This window comes from Siniperca chuatsi, linkage group LG17 (genome assembly GCF_020085105.1).
Source record: "Siniperca chuatsi isolate FFG_IHB_CAS linkage group LG17, ASM2008510v1, whole genome shotgun sequence".
Classification (NCBI taxonomy): domain Eukaryota; kingdom Metazoa; phylum Chordata; class Actinopteri; order Centrarchiformes; family Sinipercidae; genus Siniperca; species Siniperca chuatsi.
This window is the reverse complement of record NC_058058.1, coordinates 15,551,748-15,569,478: the sequence shown is the minus strand read 5'-3', so window position 1 is coordinate 15,569,478 and position 17,731 is coordinate 15,551,748. Positions and strand designations below refer to the sequence as shown.

At 41.6% G+C, this 17,731-nt stretch overlaps 1 protein-coding gene across 4 annotated transcripts; it reads right to left on the bottom strand.

Moving 5' to 3' along the window:
• Positions 1-430: 430 nt before the first annotated feature.
• On the bottom strand, positions 431-17,247 carry LOC122864363 (programmed cell death 6 interacting protein). Of its 4 annotated transcripts, none has more exons than XM_044171691.1 (18): positions 16,926-17,247; positions 13,836-13,890; positions 13,675-13,744; positions 12,657-12,784; positions 11,805-11,958; positions 10,679-10,779; positions 8,445-8,561; positions 7,978-8,200; positions 7,060-7,183; positions 6,390-6,567; positions 5,246-5,357; positions 4,197-4,366; positions 3,437-3,685; positions 2,899-3,033; positions 2,625-2,719; positions 2,163-2,280; positions 1,859-2,061; positions 431-1,535 (listed from the first exon to the last, which is right to left on the bottom strand). In XM_044171691.1, the coding sequence occupies exons 1-18, from the start codon at positions 17,129-17,131 to the stop codon at positions 1,337-1,339; spliced, it is 2,637 nt and encodes an 878-aa protein (XP_044027626.1). In that variant the 5' UTR covers positions 17,132-17,247; the 3' UTR covers positions 431-1,336. The 4 variants fall into 4 exon arrangements, with proteins under 4 accessions (XP_044027626.1, XP_044027624.1, XP_044027625.1 ...); XM_044171689.1 differs by having other exon boundaries at positions 8,445-8,576; positions 16,926-17,242; XM_044171690.1 differs by having other exon boundaries at positions 1,859-2,058; positions 8,445-8,576; positions 16,926-17,242.
• Between the last annotated feature and the right edge of the window lie 484 nt (positions 17,248-17,731).

The window sequence follows — 17,731 nt, the reverse complement described above, 5'->3', positions numbered from 1 at the left end:
ATCTGCCTCCCTGCCACACACACACACACACACACACACACACACACACACACACAGGAGATATGTAAAATCATTAGCGTCTCCTGACACTGAATAAATATCTGGGGATGAAATCTGTCTGTGGAGAAATCACCTGCGGGGAAATATGATTGGATGAGATCACGACCTCACTGGAACGTAATTTGCATGTCATCTAAATGGGATCTGCCCCCAATGCACGGGAGGTCAAAAGGCATCTGATTAGTCGGATGGCAGAACCCCATCCCTGATTGGCTGAAAGGAGCAACAATGGCAAGTGAACTGCAGCTCAGCAGCTGCTCCTTCTGTGAGCTGAAGGACTGCCCTCTTCTGGCTGTTTTGCAAATTTCCGCAGTTTGATTAAAAACACACACGACACAATCAAGACATCCAACATTTAAAGGCAGGCAAATTCTGGCTGGCAGTTGTTTTTAATGACATTAGAGCTGAAGAATAAAATAAACAAAGCATGAGAGTGCAGCACACAGAGTGTCTCGGTTAACCACATAGTCTTATTTATACATATATTTATATAATAGAATCATTTCTCCCACTTGTACAGCCGCTGATTGTAACACAGAAATATACCAACATTCCCTGGGTGAGAGAGAGAAAAGAGCAGTCATCTACATTAGAAAACCTACAGGCCATTCGTTTTTATAGGTTTATACATCAGCGAGGCACCAGTATTCATTACAAAAATAGGAATATAGTTGATATAGAAGCACTGGGGGTTGATTGAGTGGATGGGGGAGTGAGGTTGTGGCTGTGCTCTCCCATCAGTGGCATGACTAGAAATTACCACCCATCCGCCTACCCAACACATACACTCAAACCAGGAAACATCCTAGGATTCTGTGCGCCTCTATGAATGTTATACAGTAGTCCAGCCCAGACAAATAGTCAGTTATCAATGGAAACCAGTTAGGGTTTAAATTAAACCATTAACAAAGCCATTAGAAAATGAGTACATAAAAAATAACCTTACAGGCAAAAGGAGGGGTTAGTGCATCCGAGGAAGTTGAGATAATTTAGGAAAAGTGCCATCAGAACCCAGAAAACATGATTTAGGATAGATAAAGGGAGGGCAAGATGAAAAGAAGAAAGGAATAAGAAGTGGCAAAGTAATGAAGGGTTTAAGAGAGAAGTGCAAAGCAGCTCTGAGGTCACCCTTCACTTGGGTTTCTATAGCTGCTGTTAGTGAGAGAAAAAAAAGATGAGAGGGGAAGGAGCTAATGGAGATGAAGTGTTATTGCTGGGGGTATTTTTTATTTGGTGTTAACTGGTGAGAAAAGGAATGAGGGGGTGGAGAGGAGAGTTATTGCTGAGGGTAGTAGGACTGCTGCTGAGGGGGTTGCTGGGGGTATCCAGGGTAGGGCTGTCCAGCAGGAGGGGCTCCTGGGTAGCCTCCCTGTCCTGGAGTTGCCTGGTAGGGCATGTAGGGCATGTTGGACATGTTGGGCATGTTGTATTGGCCGTAAGCATAAGGATTGTAGCCCATAGGCATCTGGAAGTACCTGCATGGACACAACAACAGAGAAAACAAATATGAGAGTAATATTTCAAGCGTTAAAAGAAAAGTTCAACATTTTGGGAAATACGCGTATCTATGTATTTGAGCAGATCCAAGCAGATCCACTACAGAGACATATTGTTTCAGAACAACTTAAACTGATTTAGATTGGATGACTTGCTTTTATCATCAAAATTCTAAGGAGGAGCTAGAAGGAGGACTTCTAAGGAGGAGGATGAAATCATGTTCACTCTATTCTGACATCAATATACTAAGTTATGTGGATCAGTTTGTACTCAGATCAGGATGTTGTGATGGGAAACTCACCCTGGATAGCCCTGGTAGGTGGGGTAAGGTGGTCCCTGGGCCTGGGATGGTGGGGCCACAGGTTGTGGGTTGCTGTTGGGAGGGCCAGTGGGTGGTGCATTGGTGGGAGTGGTGGAAGCTGCCTGAGGGGTGAAGCTCGGCGGAGGAGGCCTGGCTGGGGGCTGGAGCTTCGCCTCGGGCTGCTGCTGAGGTTGTTGAGGCTGCTGGGGCAGAGAGAGAGAAGACAGACAGATCAATATATAACCATCAGCCTCACATCTGCTGAAATGGTATTCAATGTTTGGCTTTGTGAGTGGCTGCTTACAAAGACGGTCCTGGGTGCGGGGGTTGGGCCGGCAGCGGGGGCAGCTGGGTTGCTCTGATAGGCAGGTACGCTGAAGGATGGAGCACTGGGCTCTCGGGCGATGCTCTGCTGCAGCTCCCTAAAAACAAATAGTCAAATTGTGACTTTGCTCCAATGTTTCCTTCATATTCATGCATTTATCAGCTCTCGTCAGCCATGGCTGCTCAGGTTGCCTCAGGTGGTCTAACCCCAATAGGCATTCATTACAATCTAAATATGAGAATAACAAGCATTCTTATACTGTAAAACACCCTGAAGCTAATGCTGGAATTAGCCTAGAGTGTCACAAATCAAAATCCCACTACAAACTAGAAACAAGTATGTAAAATAAACCCTGCTGGTTGACCTACCTTTACCTCCTAGCCAGTTCATATGACTGTCACACAAACCAATCAAATAGACAAAAACCAGGAAAGTACATACTTAAGTAGCTCATCCCGCTCTGTCTTGCGAGCGAAAACGATGTCGCTGCATTTGTTCTGGAACTTAAGCAGGATTTCTGTCAAGTCGTTGTAGAACTGAGGAGGGAGAAACAAAAGGGGACACAAATAAATCACCTGACTTGCAAACCACCTTAACGCACAAAAAAAAACAACACAAATAAAAGTAGAAAGTTTCTGACAAGATATGCATTACTGCAGCACAGTTCATCCTTACTGAGACACAAGTGTGCCGGTGTGTTGTGCTGAGTGAGTACCTTGGTGCCTTCGCGCAGGTTGCTGCTGATCTCAACGTAGCTGTCGTGGGCTGAGGCCAGCTTCTTCAGGACCTCCTCCCTCTGGTTTGCCTCCGTGTTGGACTGCTTCAGACTGCTGAACTCCTGGTGGGACGTCTGGAAGAAGATCATAGGTTGAAAAGGTAGATCACAAATTGAGGAGTTTAATTATTTCTTCACACACAATGGCACTTTGCCATTCAGAGGGCAAACTGGGTTTTACTCACTCTTTGGACTTTATCTGCACCTGTGTGATCTGCTTGCATAGGTGCTTTTTGTTTGATATATGCTTCATTGATTCCACAAAGGAAATTCACTTTTTGTTTGCTCTACTTCAGAAGAAGGTCAAATGTCATTATTCACTACAGAACAACACTCTTTACGCTGGTAGAGAGGGTAGAAAACTGCTGACACTTGACCTGATTAAGAAATGGTCTCTTTAACTTCTTTAATGGCAAGGCCACCTTGCTGCTCAGTCAACATTTGGCTTTTCCCAAACTCTGTGTGTGTGTTTGTATACCTGAACTTGTCCCAGCAGCTCCTCCTGTGTGCGGAGGCTGGCCTGTACCCTCTGGTTGTAGGCGCCGTACAACTGGTCAAGCTGGGGGAGTGACAGCTGCTCTTCATTGATGGCCCCATCCTGGGCGAGCGCCGTCAGGAAGGCAGTAGACATGTCAAAGGTCACGGCCTTGATCTCTCCCTCCAGGATCTCCCTCTCCTTCTTCACCTCTTCCAGCTGGGCGAGCTGGGAGCGCAGCACGTTCACCACCTGGGTGAAGATGGAGAAGATGGACACAGTGAGCAAACAGAGCAGTAAGGTTGTGGAGTTGGACAGGCACATACATCTTGACTTCATCACTTTCACTGTGCTATCCTACATTAATCCCTGACCTCTCGCCCTAATAATGGCTGCAATATACCATTGTTTTTCCACTTTAGCATGAATACAGTGTAGCTGTAGAGAGACATGGACTTCTTCCTTGCTCTTTCCTAGTTCTGCTTGCTTAGTTATTTTAGTTCCCCTGCGACACACACATGCAAAGTCAGCAAACAAAATGAAAAATGGAGCTACTGTGGGGAGGAGGGACAGGGCCATAAAGCACAGAATGTCCACTGGGTGTTTCTGTACAGAAGGAAACTATGTTTATGTGGCACACAAAATAACTTGGGAGGAGTTGACACACCCTAAGCTTAAAAACTAACCATAAAAATAAGAAGTAAAGTTTTACATTATCTGGCCATACAAACAAAGACAAAGACATCAGTCCAGGCAGACACACCTCGCTGCCCTGTAGTGTCTTGGTCGGGTTGGCGGAGGGGATGGCAGCATTGAGCTCGTTCTCTGGTTTACACAGCAGGGCGATCATGTCACAGTGGGTGTTGTAACGGTCCTTCACGACCTGGTCCGCCTGTACGGCCTTGTCCAAGATGTTGCGGAAGTTAGCTCCCTCTGGAGGAGAGAAGGGAGGGAGGTAAGGTTAGAGGGGACAAGAGAGAAGGAGGGAGAAAAGAGGAGACTAGGAGCATTGTCAACAGTGGATGACATGGAGACAAAGACAAACATCATGAACAAAAAAAAAGGACAGCAAAAAGGAAACAAACAGAAAAAAAACTGTATATGCATGCAACGATAGTCACTTTTTTCATACTGTATTACAACCTGGTCTCAGACAAATAGTACATTTATGTAACCACTTCATAGTTTGTATAAGCAGGCATTGAAAATCATGGATAAAAAACCTAACCCTCATCATTATTGCAATATAGTTAAAAAGTATAATCTTTTGACATTTGAAAATGTTCTGTTTATGGCGAATCTTGGTTTATTATATAAGATCATTCACAATCCAGCACCACAACCTCTTAAACAGTTTGGAACAACATGTAGAGCTGGTTCAAGGTTAACAAGAGCTCCCTTTAGAGGGGACTGTTATTTTAAATTTCAGTCTACAACATTTGGGCAAGCAGGGATGTGGAATTCTTTACCACTGAGTATCAAGGAGTGCAGTACTTTTAAAACCTTTTAATGGTAATTTAGTATTGTTCTTCTGTTGCTTGTTTCGGGGGTGATTGTTATTTTTTGTTTTGTTTCTTAGTTTTTCATATGGTCTTTTTTTGTGCGTTTTTTTTACAAAGTGTAAGGTTTTGATTTACTACAAATGCTCTTTTATCACTGTAACCTGCGCATCACTAGTGGCCTCCGCTCAGAGACTACAGATGAAAATTTGCTTTCAGCTATATCTGGTACAATACATGTATTGTACATTGTCCCTGCAAAAAATAAACAATAAACAAACAATGTTTTCAGTGAGTGTGTGTGTGTGTGTACCTGCACGAAGGGGCTTGTACAGGTCTCCAGAAGGGGTTCTGTTCCAGCGCTGGTTGAACTTGGTTCTCAGCTCGTTGTCTGTCGTCTCTTCATCGTCCAGCATCTTCAGAGACTGAGGACAACACGACACACACACATTAGATCATCAGATGATTACACCTTTATTATTAATTTGTTGTTTAGGCCATGTACATACTTTCATGTAGAGCCGCATAATAATTATTATTTTCATTATCTATTCATTTTATTGATTTATCAATAAATCATTTTGTCTGTTAAAAGTCCAAAAATAGCAAGAAGTTCAGAGAACTCAAAGGAATGTCTATCTGTCCAAAATATTCTGTTAACAGTGATGAAGACAGTAGAGCAGCAAATCCTCACATTACAGAGGCCAGCTAATCAAAATTGGTGTCTGTTCAATTTTCTTTCAATCAACTTATCGATTAATTGTTTCAGCACTACTTTAATGTGTTTTTTTTTTAAGTAAAAAGTTTAAATTTTAAATAAAAATAATATCCAGAATTGCTAGAAAATTATATAAAGTCTGTATTTCGGCCAGCAGAAATGTACTTTTCTGTTTTTTCATTTTAATTTTCAGTTATGGCTCGTTGCCTTTATGCAACACAATCGAGTACTTTTTGGGGGAAATTAGGACATTTTGGTGTGGACTTTTCAACTCTGCCAACAAACCTGGAAGCAGTTTGTGTTTTATGTTTTTACTCAAGTCTTGTTTGTCAGCAAGATGTGTAAAAAAAACGGTTGGCTGAAGATGGTGGACAGACAGTCCTTGGCCCAAAGATCAGTGGATTAGATATCAGTGATGATCCTGATCTGGGATTTCCGCCATTAGGGACGATTATGAGTTTTTATTATTAATTAGTTCTTCTGGTAGCGGTGGTAGAAAAGTCCAACATTCAGGACATCCAAGTCAGCTGCTTAACAGCATTTCATTCATATGCTACTTTGTGAAGAAAGCAAAGCCATATGACAAACAAGCTGTCACAAAGGCTGTAGTTCTAAAAGTGCCTTCTTTTTAAATAAATCTATGGTTAGGGTTACCAGTAAGGTGAGGAGAGGGTAGATCACTGGGATCTACAAAGTGCCGTAACATATGTATAAATCAGTGTGTTTCTGTGTGTCTGACCTCGTCCAGGATTTCTCTGTTGCGGGTCAGAAGCTCAGGCAGGTCCTTGATTAGCTGCTCGATGCTCTGCAGTCCTCCCTGTTGCACGATGTTTCGTGCCTTCTCAGCAATGGATTGTGGGATAGAGTCTCCTGACAGATCCTCCAGAGCGGCTGGCAGGTTTAGGGATGCCAACACCCTGATGGGACAGTTACACATCATCCGTCAGTTATTATGGTCTCCAAACATCAACTTGTGTCCCGTCACCATGACATTGTCATTATAAATTTTGAGTCTCACCATGACAATCTTATTTCCACATTGACGTTTTTAATATATAAAAAAATAACTAATATAACTATTACAATTTAAAAGATGTCTAAAAGAAATTAAAGTGAATTGCACCTTTCTATTTGGGCAAAAAACTCTAATTGTTAAGCACTTATTAGCATCATGAAATAGTGTGGTACAATTGTGTGGTACTTGACTGTTATTTAGGGCACTACACTAAAAACATAAGTACTTTTAATGGTACCTGGTAAACCATTATGTTATGAATTTTTAATAATTCCATCCATGCATGGAGACACAAGCACTCATGGACATGTTCATAGGAAACAATTTAACCTGCATAATCACTGACATGCACAAGCAGAGCAACGTAGGATCGTATAAACACAGGACAGCGTACCCGTTGCAAAGATTGGTGGCCTCCCTCATTGTTCCCACCAGTCTGTTAACAGTCTCAGCCTTCCTCTGGTTGTAAATGCTCATGGACTGCTGCACTGCCATGGGGACCATCTTCTCAAACAAGTCTGAAGAGAAAGGAACAACATAAACAACTGATTAAAAAAACAAGGCAGCCAGAGAGTGCTGTCGATAAGATCCCATCTGAAGTCATCCACTCCATAAACAATGAGTTTGAAGTCATTTTTTTAGACAGGGAGTTTGGATAGGATCGTGCTAAAATAAAGAGGGTCAGAAACTTAAATAAAATGGGATGCTTCTGGTCTTACATTTAATGTCTTAATGGGAATTTGCTTCAGAAATTCTCAGCTCACAGGTCGTTTTTACAACATCTGGGTACAAAACAAACTGCATTTTCATCACAACACTTAGATAAACCAAGGTAAATCATAGGAAATATCAACATGCTATGCTATGCTATTGCCTGGCTCTCTCTGAAGGTAACAAAATCTGCCTACCTGCACCGCCAAAGCTCACTAATACACATTATATCTTGTTTGTTTAAATCGTATAAAAACCAAAGTGTAAAAACAACAAGTTGTAGTTTTACGGTTGTTGATGTTCTGGACTTTTTCTTGACCATAAGCAATAACTTCCTAAATTCTCACCATGAGGTTGCCAGGCAACCAGCGGAGACATCTAACTCTTGACAAGTAACTGAATAAGTGTATTTCACATAATGTCAAACTATTCATTTAAAGTTTCTGATGTTAATTAGATCAAAAACTGACACAGACTTTGACAGCGTTTTATCAGGCAAAACACTTTCCTTTGTCTCTACTACTCAGATGTAGACGCTTAGTTTTAGTGTGTCAAATTGTCTTGACAATAAGAAACTATGCTGAATGTCTGTGTATCTCACCTGTGAATTTCTGGCTAAGCGGAGGTGTGATGGAGGTGGCTTTGACCAGCGCTGCCTTGCCGATATGCTCCAGATCCTTGACCTCAGGCACACGGTCGTGGTAGATAAAGTCATTGTCTTTTTTGGCTGCGGTGAGGGCTCGGTTGATCTTGTCAGTCAGGTCCTTAACGCTCACATATTCGTCGTAGCGAGACGCCACCGTCTTCACCAGCTCTGCTGCGTGCTGGAGGGATGAACAGACCAGAGGAGAGAAGATGGGAGGACAAAATTTGCTACGTGAATACGTTTTCTGATTTTGATGTGGAACTTCAAGGCATGTATGTCAATGTCTAATATCTGTCCAGTTTTTGAAGATTATATAAGACATTAGAGATAATGAATGAGTAGCCACATTATTTGACAGATGAGTTGCTGAGAGTATCTGACAGTGTAGGACAAAACCTTAAAGTCATGTGAAAGTTGTGTACCTGCAGGCGAGCGATCTCCTCCCCAAAACGCTTCTTCTGCTTGGCCAGGATGCTCTGGTGCAGCTCAGCGTTGGCTTGCATGATGCAGTGCTTGGCCGCCAGCACCGGAAGCACTTCCTGAAAATAAAAATACTGACCAGGGAGAGGCAACCACAGAGCAACACGCAGGCACGCAAACAGATATATACATGCACACACGCACGATGGCAAGGCAAACCACAAAATGGCAGACGCACACCAGCGCGGTCAAATCAAAAATGACATCACAGAAGCCAATCACGAACAGGCATAAGCAATCAGAGGTGTGCAAACACAACACAAGCGCGCGCGCGCACACACACACACACACACACACACACACAACCAATGCCAATGCCACCACCACGAAGGATGCAGAAAGAAAGGAAGACAACGAGAGAGAAAACAGAACAGGCCATGAGTGTTTAACCTTTCACCAAAAGCTGCTACACCTTCATCAAATGTCCCATAGCCATTTATGTGTGTGCGCACGTGACTATGTGTGGGTTTGATTTCACGCATTCAGGGAGAACACAGACACTGCTTTTCAGATATGGATCAATTTCCCTGGCCTTGTTTCCTGTGTCCGAACAGAGTGACATCTTCATTCTAAACAATTAAAAAACTACAAGCTAATGTGTGTCACTGAGGAGAACTGCAAGCTTTAGGACAGACGACGTGATGAGATGAACGTACAACCAGAACTGGGTTGCACCAGCTATCCATTAATCCATTTCTAATTTTGTGTCAAAAGTCCTTCCAAAGTTCTTAGTAACTACTAGCTAGTTTCAAACTGGTGATTTACTAAATCGAGTTGCACCGTTAAAAGTTAAATGTCTTAGCTAGTAAAGACCTCAGAAATGTGGAATTCAGTTGCTAGGAAACATCTATGGCCCTGTCCAATTAAAAGCAATCAACTGTGCTCACTCTAGCATCACAAGCTGTAACGTAATGTCCAAATTGAACAGTTTTAGGGGTCAAGAAATATATTAATTGCATTAGGGCTGCTACAACTGATTATTTTTGTTATCGATTAATCATTAAGTCTGTTAAATGTAAAAGAAATAATGAAAAAATGTTCATCACAATTTCCCAGAGTATGAAATGAGATTTTCTAATGTCTTGTTTTGTCTGACCAAACAGTCCAAAACCCAAAGAGATTAAATTCACAATGACATAATGCAGACAAAAGCATCAAATCCTCACATGTCTAGAAAATGGAACCAGGAAATGTTTTGCATTTTTGCTTTAGAAATTACTCAAAAGATTAATCGACTATTAATAGTCGTCAGTTAAAGACTAATCGATTAATTCACTAACATTTCAGCTCTAATATGCACACACAGAGAAATGTGTGTATTTCAGCACAAGTAGTATGTAGTTTACAGTGAGAGAGAAATACAGAATAAGCACCCTTTCCAATGTTATTTTGTCATCTAGTTAGTTACTGGCATAGCGTTTACTATGTTACTTTTATGAATTGTAATTTAAAATCATAGTTTATAGCATTATTAAAAAGCATTTTGATCAAGTGTCAGGTCGGATGTATTGACCATATTACACATCACTTCTAACACTTTACCTAGGCGTTTAGGTGTAAACTGAGTAACATCTCATCTCTACATAAGAAATTTTGTGCTGTGCAACCGGTTTTAATTTAGCAATCTTCATTTAGTAAACACTTATAATTAGGCTCATTTTGAACAGCTGGTGCAAGTTACTCATTTCCTGCTTTTCATTTTACTTCGATGTAATTAACCTCAAACTTTAAATCTGTGGCATGAACCTGAAGTAGTGAGTGTGCATGTGTGTATTTCAGTCACAGTGTTAGACAGACAGTAAGTACTTCAGATGCCCATGATTAGATGGTAAGAAACCAATCAGAATGAAAACAAGTCAAACTGCAGCTTAGTAGTAAACAACCAATCAGAGTGAAAACAGGATGGAAATGGACCAATGAGAACAGAAAGAGGTTGCAATTTGGACCACTGAGTACCACTCTTCAAGACTTATTTTCCACAAATACACACATACAAAACAATACGCAGACAGACAACACACACTCCAAACCATACAGAATCCAAACTCTGTCTGCATCTTCACCACACTGAACACACGGCTGACTGTGAATGCGTTTGTTACAGCCTTTTTTCAAAGCCAAGCAGTGTTTTAGGTTAGTGTGTAACTGTGTGTGTGTGTGTCTGTCCTTCACATACCTTGGGAAGGTTGTCTTTGTACTGGCACTGCTTGAAGGCGTCGCCATAGAAATCTGCTGCCTGATTGGCCAGCTTTGCGATGACAGCATCTTTCATCTTATCTATGAGGTGAACAAGCCGCTTTTAAGAGTACATATTAAAGAAAATACACTCAAGATGAGAAGCTGTGTTCTGATCAGACCCTCGGTTTGTTTGCTGTCTTGTGCATTACATTCATTTCACAACAGTGTTTCTACATCACCCTGATGAAATTACCCTCAGATCCTACAAAGTATAAAAACTTATTTACAACAAAAACTCACCCTCTCAGCAGAAAATATAGGTCTACTTTTTTAAATGGAAGCTTATTTTATGATGTAACCTTCAAAACTGTTGTGTTTAAAAACTCTTAATAAGTAACTCTGTAGACAGAACTGGGACAGAGGCTGTGTGGACCTTGGATCAAATCTGCCATCGCTAGACATTAATCTGTGCATAATTAAAGATGCTATTTATTAAGTGCAATTGCTCTGCATCCTTTATATCTGGGTGACTGGCGGATTTGTGTGGTTGTGCTCCATGTCTATGATGCACTTTTAAAACTAGGGACACTCTTCTTCCGAGTATTGACATGTCAGAAACAGAGATAAATCATAATGATAGTGCACTGAAAATTCTCTCCAGCAGTTTATGATGGTGCACGGTGGCAGAGCGGCTAAAGCTCCTGCCTCCCAATAAGGAGATCGTGGGTTCGTGGGATCGATTCCCGGACCAGACCAACATCACGCAATCTCTCTGGGCGGAGTCTGCATGTCCTCCCCGTGTTACCGTGGGTTCTCTCCGGGTTCTCCGGCTTCCTCCCACCGTCCAAAGACATGCATGTGTAGGTTAATTGATAACTCTAAATTGCCCGTATTGAATGAATGTGAGAAGATGAATGGTTGTCTGTGTCTGTGTTAGCCCTGCGACGAGTTGGCCACTGTCCAGGGTGTACCCTGCCTAAGGCCCAAAGTCACTGGGCCCAAAGTCACTGGGCCAGTCCAGTCACCCGCGACCCCTAACGGGACCAAGCGGTAGAAAATGGATGGATGTCTCAAATGAAGACGATGTGTGTGTTTGGACCTTTGAGGTGTCTGTTTTTTGGTACCTGAGGTGGCTTTGAGGAAGAAGACTTCCTGGGCCTGGGCCAGCATGATGAGGCTCAGGGTACCCACAGTCTCGGGGGAGATGTCCATGGTGGGCTCCCTGTTCAGCGCTGACAGCACTGTGTCCTTGATGTGGCCAAACGCTCCGCTGGCCAGCTGGATAGTGAGACAGATAAAGAGAGAAACAGATGAGACACTGCTTTGAAGACTGACATAATTCACATGACCTGATTTTTTTTGTATTTTGTAAACATCAACATGAGGGGAAACAATCTCATGTTGCAACTTGCATGTTGCAAATTTGGTGAAAGGGGCCCCAGGTCTACTTTTACCAGCGGAGTTTACATCTCTGAAGCATGAATTTCACTTATGAGTGTATATCAATGCCAATATTTACTGACAAGCGACATAAAATGAATAATGATGCATTTGTCTCTACGTGCATAGAGTGAAACTAGTTTTTCTTGTTTTATATCATGTCCCCGTCCACGTCTGAGAAGCAGGGGGAATTAATGGTATAGTATTCCTTCTGCTAAATATTCAGGAAATACAGATACAAAATAAAGATTAAACGGTGTGCTGTGTACAGTAATTAAAAAGCATGAAGTACAGTAGTATCAGTTACCACACCAATCATAAATGAGTTGCAAATATGTATTCAATATGCTTAAAAAACACAAAAAATGTAGACAAAACAAGTTCCAGAGGCTTCCAGTGGACATTTGAAGTTTGAGTTAATCTGCGTATATCTGACAAAACAGTATAACAGTTGTAGTTTCAAAGAGTCATTTTCACCGGGTTTTCTAAAATCAAGCTGTACATGTTACTATATAACTGTGTGGTAGTACGCCCACCTGGTAGTATTTGGCTGCAGCCTTCAGTCCCTCATCGTTGTCCAGGTTCTGCTCTGAGGCGATCTGACTAGCCAGCGCTGCTGCGTTGAACAACACACACGTCTTCTCGTAGCCCAAACTGGCCAAAGCTGTAATACACAAAAACAAACAGTAAGAAATCCTTTGTCTTAAGGATCTTTTGGTGCCCTTGATCTGAATCTTAAAAAGGCATTCTGTTTCTTTTCAGGGACAACTTGAACTACAGAATAACACACTTACATAGCACACTGGCAATTTTCCACTGAATCTGTGACATTAAGAGTGATTTAAATTTATTTCCCACAGCTAGAAAGTGATGACAGATTACCCAGAGGATAAACTGACATCTACCTTCCATCCCTTGGATACCATGACAGATACTGACTGATTTCTTGTTTGTTGACACTGTTTTTTTTTTGTGGGGTTGGCATTTTCTCTAACCAACACTTTCTACTGCTTCAGTCTACATTTTTCTCGCCCAGAGTAAACTGGAAAGAATCCCACAGTCTTGAGCTCCCACAATTCACCACAGAGGACAAAAGATTCAAGCGTGAACAGAATAAATGTGAAGACTGAACTTAACAAAGAGCAGTCTTAAGAATCAGGGGACTCTTTGCTCTCACATTGTACTTTTCATTTCACATGGACTTTCTGAATTTTAATGTGTTTTTTAGCTGTTAGCACCTGTCTCTGATCCTGACACACACTTATGTTACAAGATACCTTGTCAGGCCTATTTCTGGATGTATATACAACAGGGACCTATTTAGTGGTAGAAAGCTTTGTTTCTCATTGGGGGTGTGTGTGAAAGACCAAGCCAGATAGACACACAAAGAGACAGATGGATTAAGAGATAGTGTGACAGATATGAACTATATTGGCTTTAACTCTTCTTAATATCATTTCCTTCTGCAGCTAACTACATCTGTGTACATACACAGTTACATGCAGAGATTTTCTTCCACCGACAGAAATGCACTTGGTAAGAAGTTGTACTTACCGAGCTTGACTGAGCCACCAAACAGCGAACCTTTATCAAAGGCATCCTTCCACGTGAAGGTTAAGCAGAGCTGTGGAAACAGAGAGACGCTTTATGTTCAAGTTCTTCTGTTTGGAAAACTAAGTCTAACCCACAACCATGTGCGCTGTCCAATCAGTTACCTGGTTTTCAGAGAAGGGAAACTTGGCCTCGACAGCACAAAGCTGGTCATAGTATCTGGAGAGATAAAGAAATGGCAGGGTTAAAACCATGTTTTCTTATGTGTCTAAACCCAAAAATACCTGCTCTAATTGTTTTCTACAGATCATATATCACCTTTTCATTGAAAAAAAAAGGAATATCTTTATTCTAATCATTATTAAACTTAAATTTAGTTACAGTTAAGTAAAAAAATAATTGAGAAACTAGGTTAAGGGTTAGTGATTAATATGACATAAAAGATCTGTGGTCTGAGGAAGCTCTGCTATTTCAGAGACACTTGACAATGAGTCAGGAAAAATATGTGCGCGCACACACACACACACACACACACACACACACACACACACACACACACACACAGAGAGTCAGTGATGGCTCCTCAGCTCTTCGTCTTATCAGTGTCAGTATCAGCCTGTGACCAGTCTATTATTAGGAATGACAACATGCAGAGAGGCCGGTTACGGATTCCCCTATTGCCAGTTCATCGCCCCTGCTTTCCCAGTGCTAGGAAAGACTGGAGTGCAAACATATACATAAACAAAAACTGGCTTTATTGATTTGTTATCCTTATGTTACCCCATTCAGACACGCAAGGGCACACATGTGCACAGAGGAAAGCTGAGACAAGGTATGCCTCCAGGTTGACTAAAGAGAAAACGAAAAGTCCTAGACAAAACAATAGTTACCATGGTGACACAATAGCTGTGTCTACGCAGCTTTGTAAAGGATAGGGCCCGTCACCCTGGATACCTGGCACATGGCTAACAGACGACATGTGCAGAGAGCTAACAATGCTAGCAGTGAGCAATGGCGGCGCATTCCGCACAGACATGCTAGCTTTCACCTTGTTGCTAATTAGCCAAGACCATGTATCTACTAGCCCACAGGCCCTACATCTTACACACAAAGCATTTCAAAATATCTATACATGTGTAATGACATTTAAATTATTAGTTAGTTAGTTATATCCCCAGATTAAAACAGTGGGTAAATATTTCAGATCCTTTTCAGGTAGTACAGATCACTAGATCATTTAGATTTTCTGTCAACATTTCTCTCAAATACTTTCTTATAAACTAGTGACATAAACCGCTGGATACACCAGCAGTTTGTCTCCCAACATAAATTTTGATACCTCCATACCTTATATGTCAATAGGGTTGACATCAGTTCTCTCTTTTTCCCCAAATTTAGAATATCCATTGGGATCATTTTTATTATTTAACATAAACTGACTGAAAATGGTCAACAGTCATGACCAGCAACAAGTAATTCTTGGCATCACAGGCAGTGCGTCTCAGAAAAGCATTACGAAGTCACATGAGTGATGATGTTCTGCATTACTCCAGTTTGCTATTAACACTGGTACACTCTTTAATATCTAAAGAGCCTAATCTTGGCACTCATGAGACAAATCCACTTTGCACTGCAGCTATAAAGTAGCTCAAAGTGGAGAAAAATGTAAGACCTGCACCCTGCATGTGCATGCCTGGCTACTTACGTAATCTGGGCAAACCCTGTGCATTAAATAACTCATGAATCACAGAAGCGAAAGACTGAAATGAGAGAGGACAAAGTCTGCATCTATATGTCACCTGGGAATTGAGTATGCTGGTTAATAGTGAGTCACACAGCAATGGTAAGGTTTTCATACACAATATTAAGGATAAGGAGCAGGCTAACTCAGTCAAGACCTCTGTGGCTTTCTCCATTAAGGTTCAGTCATTAAACAACAATAACTCAGTATAATGACATAAGAGCAACACAGCAGTCAACAACAGCTAGGCAGGGGAAATAGAGCATGGGACACAGAGGAACTTTGTTTAACAAACATAAATCCTTCTGTCACAGTTCCTCTATGCAAAGCGGTTGGCACTGTGACACTCTCTCATTACATTATCGGTATATATGTCTGTGCTATGTTTTACACAGCAAGAGCAGCTATTTAAAATATAACATCCACTGGTAGACTATATATCGGCCTCCTCTTTAGCTCATGTCTCCGTGCATTTTCTTGCTTCTGATTCTCATACTCTCACAGCGGTTACGCTTTCTCATTTTGATCTCGGTTTGCTGATATGAAAAGCCATGGTTCTCTTTCCTAGCCACCCTGCACGTCTAATCATGTGGCCGCCAGTGGACCGAAGGCCTCGACTGTATGTGGGCCTGTGAATGACACCTGACAGGAGAGCAGACTGTGCTTGGACCTTCTCACTGGTGCTGCGTAGATACATATGGTGCTCATGAGGTTGAATATGTATGAATGGATTTGTAGGCTGCTGATTTTCTAGGTATGTTCACTAGTTATTGTTAGTAACTGTGACCTCTGTTAATGTCATTACACCTAACTCAGGAACAGGATGAGTCAGCTGACGATTGATGATTAGGTTGGATGATAATGGCTGGATGTACTCCAACTTTGTCATGCTGTCTCAAAGGCTCAAGGCACCCAAGCTCAAAGTTTTATTTGAGCTTGGGTGGTGGGTTTTAGCATACGTTTTAAATATTTCTATTTTAAGCATTTTATTATGTTTTATGTTCAAGTCTGTGTGTGTTCTGTGTTTCACCTTGGGAACAATAAAGTTGAACGTTGAAGTTACTTCTAACCAATTCGTTATTTGCCAACCGCAAATAAACCTCAAACATCAGAAGAAGAAGCTAATTCTAATGCTAAGGTAAACCATGTAGAGTTTTCTCAGTCATTTCGATGAATAAGCAATAGTTAAAGATCATAACTAGCTCGGCTTACATGGCTAACTTCATTTCACTTTGAATATCTGACAATTTAGTTAAACAAGTTGACGAGTCAAGTCTGTGTAAGCCTCTCAAGGAAACTAACCATGAATAACATATGAGTCAGTTATTATGGTGAGAAATACCTGCTAGCATATTAGCTTGACTAACTTTAGCTATCAGGTTAGCAACTAAAAGCTAACACATCTGGGTGCGGCAGTGGCTGGGCTAACTCACCGCCACAGGTAAGAAGGTTGCTCTGAGTGTTAGTGATATGGTAGCTGGTTCAGGTATGTTATAAAATGAGGACTTTCTACCTGAGCAGTATCTCCAGGGAGCTCTCATGTTTGTCCAGCGGCCTTCCCAGCGCGTTCCTACGGAGCTTGTTCAACTCCTCCACAGCGCGGATATACTCTCCCTGCTCCTCGCCCGCTGGGTATGTGGCTGTTACAAATTTCGACAGCGGCTTCACCAGATCCACTTCAGAGGACTTTTTTAACGGGACTGAAATAAACGTTGCCATTTCGGCCCGTAAAAGCGATATATTGAATCAGAAAAACGGAGACGTTTAGCTACCAACGAACACAAACAACAGCGAGTGACCCACTTCCTGGACTCTGACAGGGAACGTCAAATTACGTCATGGGAAACGGAATGGCGCACCGCGCAGAATCTGTATCGTTTTAATGAGAAATGACCAGACTCGAAGAAAAATACCGTTATCCATTTTCAGCCAGTCTTTTATTTCCACGACTGGACACCATGGCCGGATTAACCTACTAGGGGGTACAAGGGCAAAAATGAACTGGTGGGCCCCTATAAACCCCTGCCCCCCCCCATCTTTGAGAAATGTGTCCAGTATTTCTATGCCAGAATATTACGTGGCCCCTGGTTTGCTGTTAGGTTATCTGGTTGAACACAAATAATTTAGCAATATGCACCATATAAGCACCACATTCCCCTGTAGAGGCCCAGATAAATGAGACCTTTAACTGCTTAAATTAATAAATATAGAAAACATATATAATATAACCATGGAATTGTGAAAGTTTAATACTTATGTGTCCGCTTATTAGCATGACATGTTATTTCATCCTGCTTATTTTTTTTTTACAATTGCTGA

What these genes read in the sequence shown, in the direction of transcription:
- LOC122864363 (XM_044171689.1), bottom strand. Translation starts at nt 17,131, where the DNA reads ATGGCAACGTTTATTTCAGTCCCGTTAAAAAAGTCCTCTGAAGTGGAT. An exon ending in ACAAAGACAACCTTCCCAAG is followed by an intron (nt 8,577 to 10,678) that starts GTATGTGAAGGA and finishes CTCCCTGGTCAG; the next exon opens with TATTTTTATTTTCAGGAAGT. An exon ending in GAGCGGGATGAGCTACTTAA is followed by an intron (nt 2,281 to 2,624) that starts GTATGTACTTTC and finishes ATTTGTTTTTAG; the next exon opens with GGAGCTGCAGCAGAGCATCG.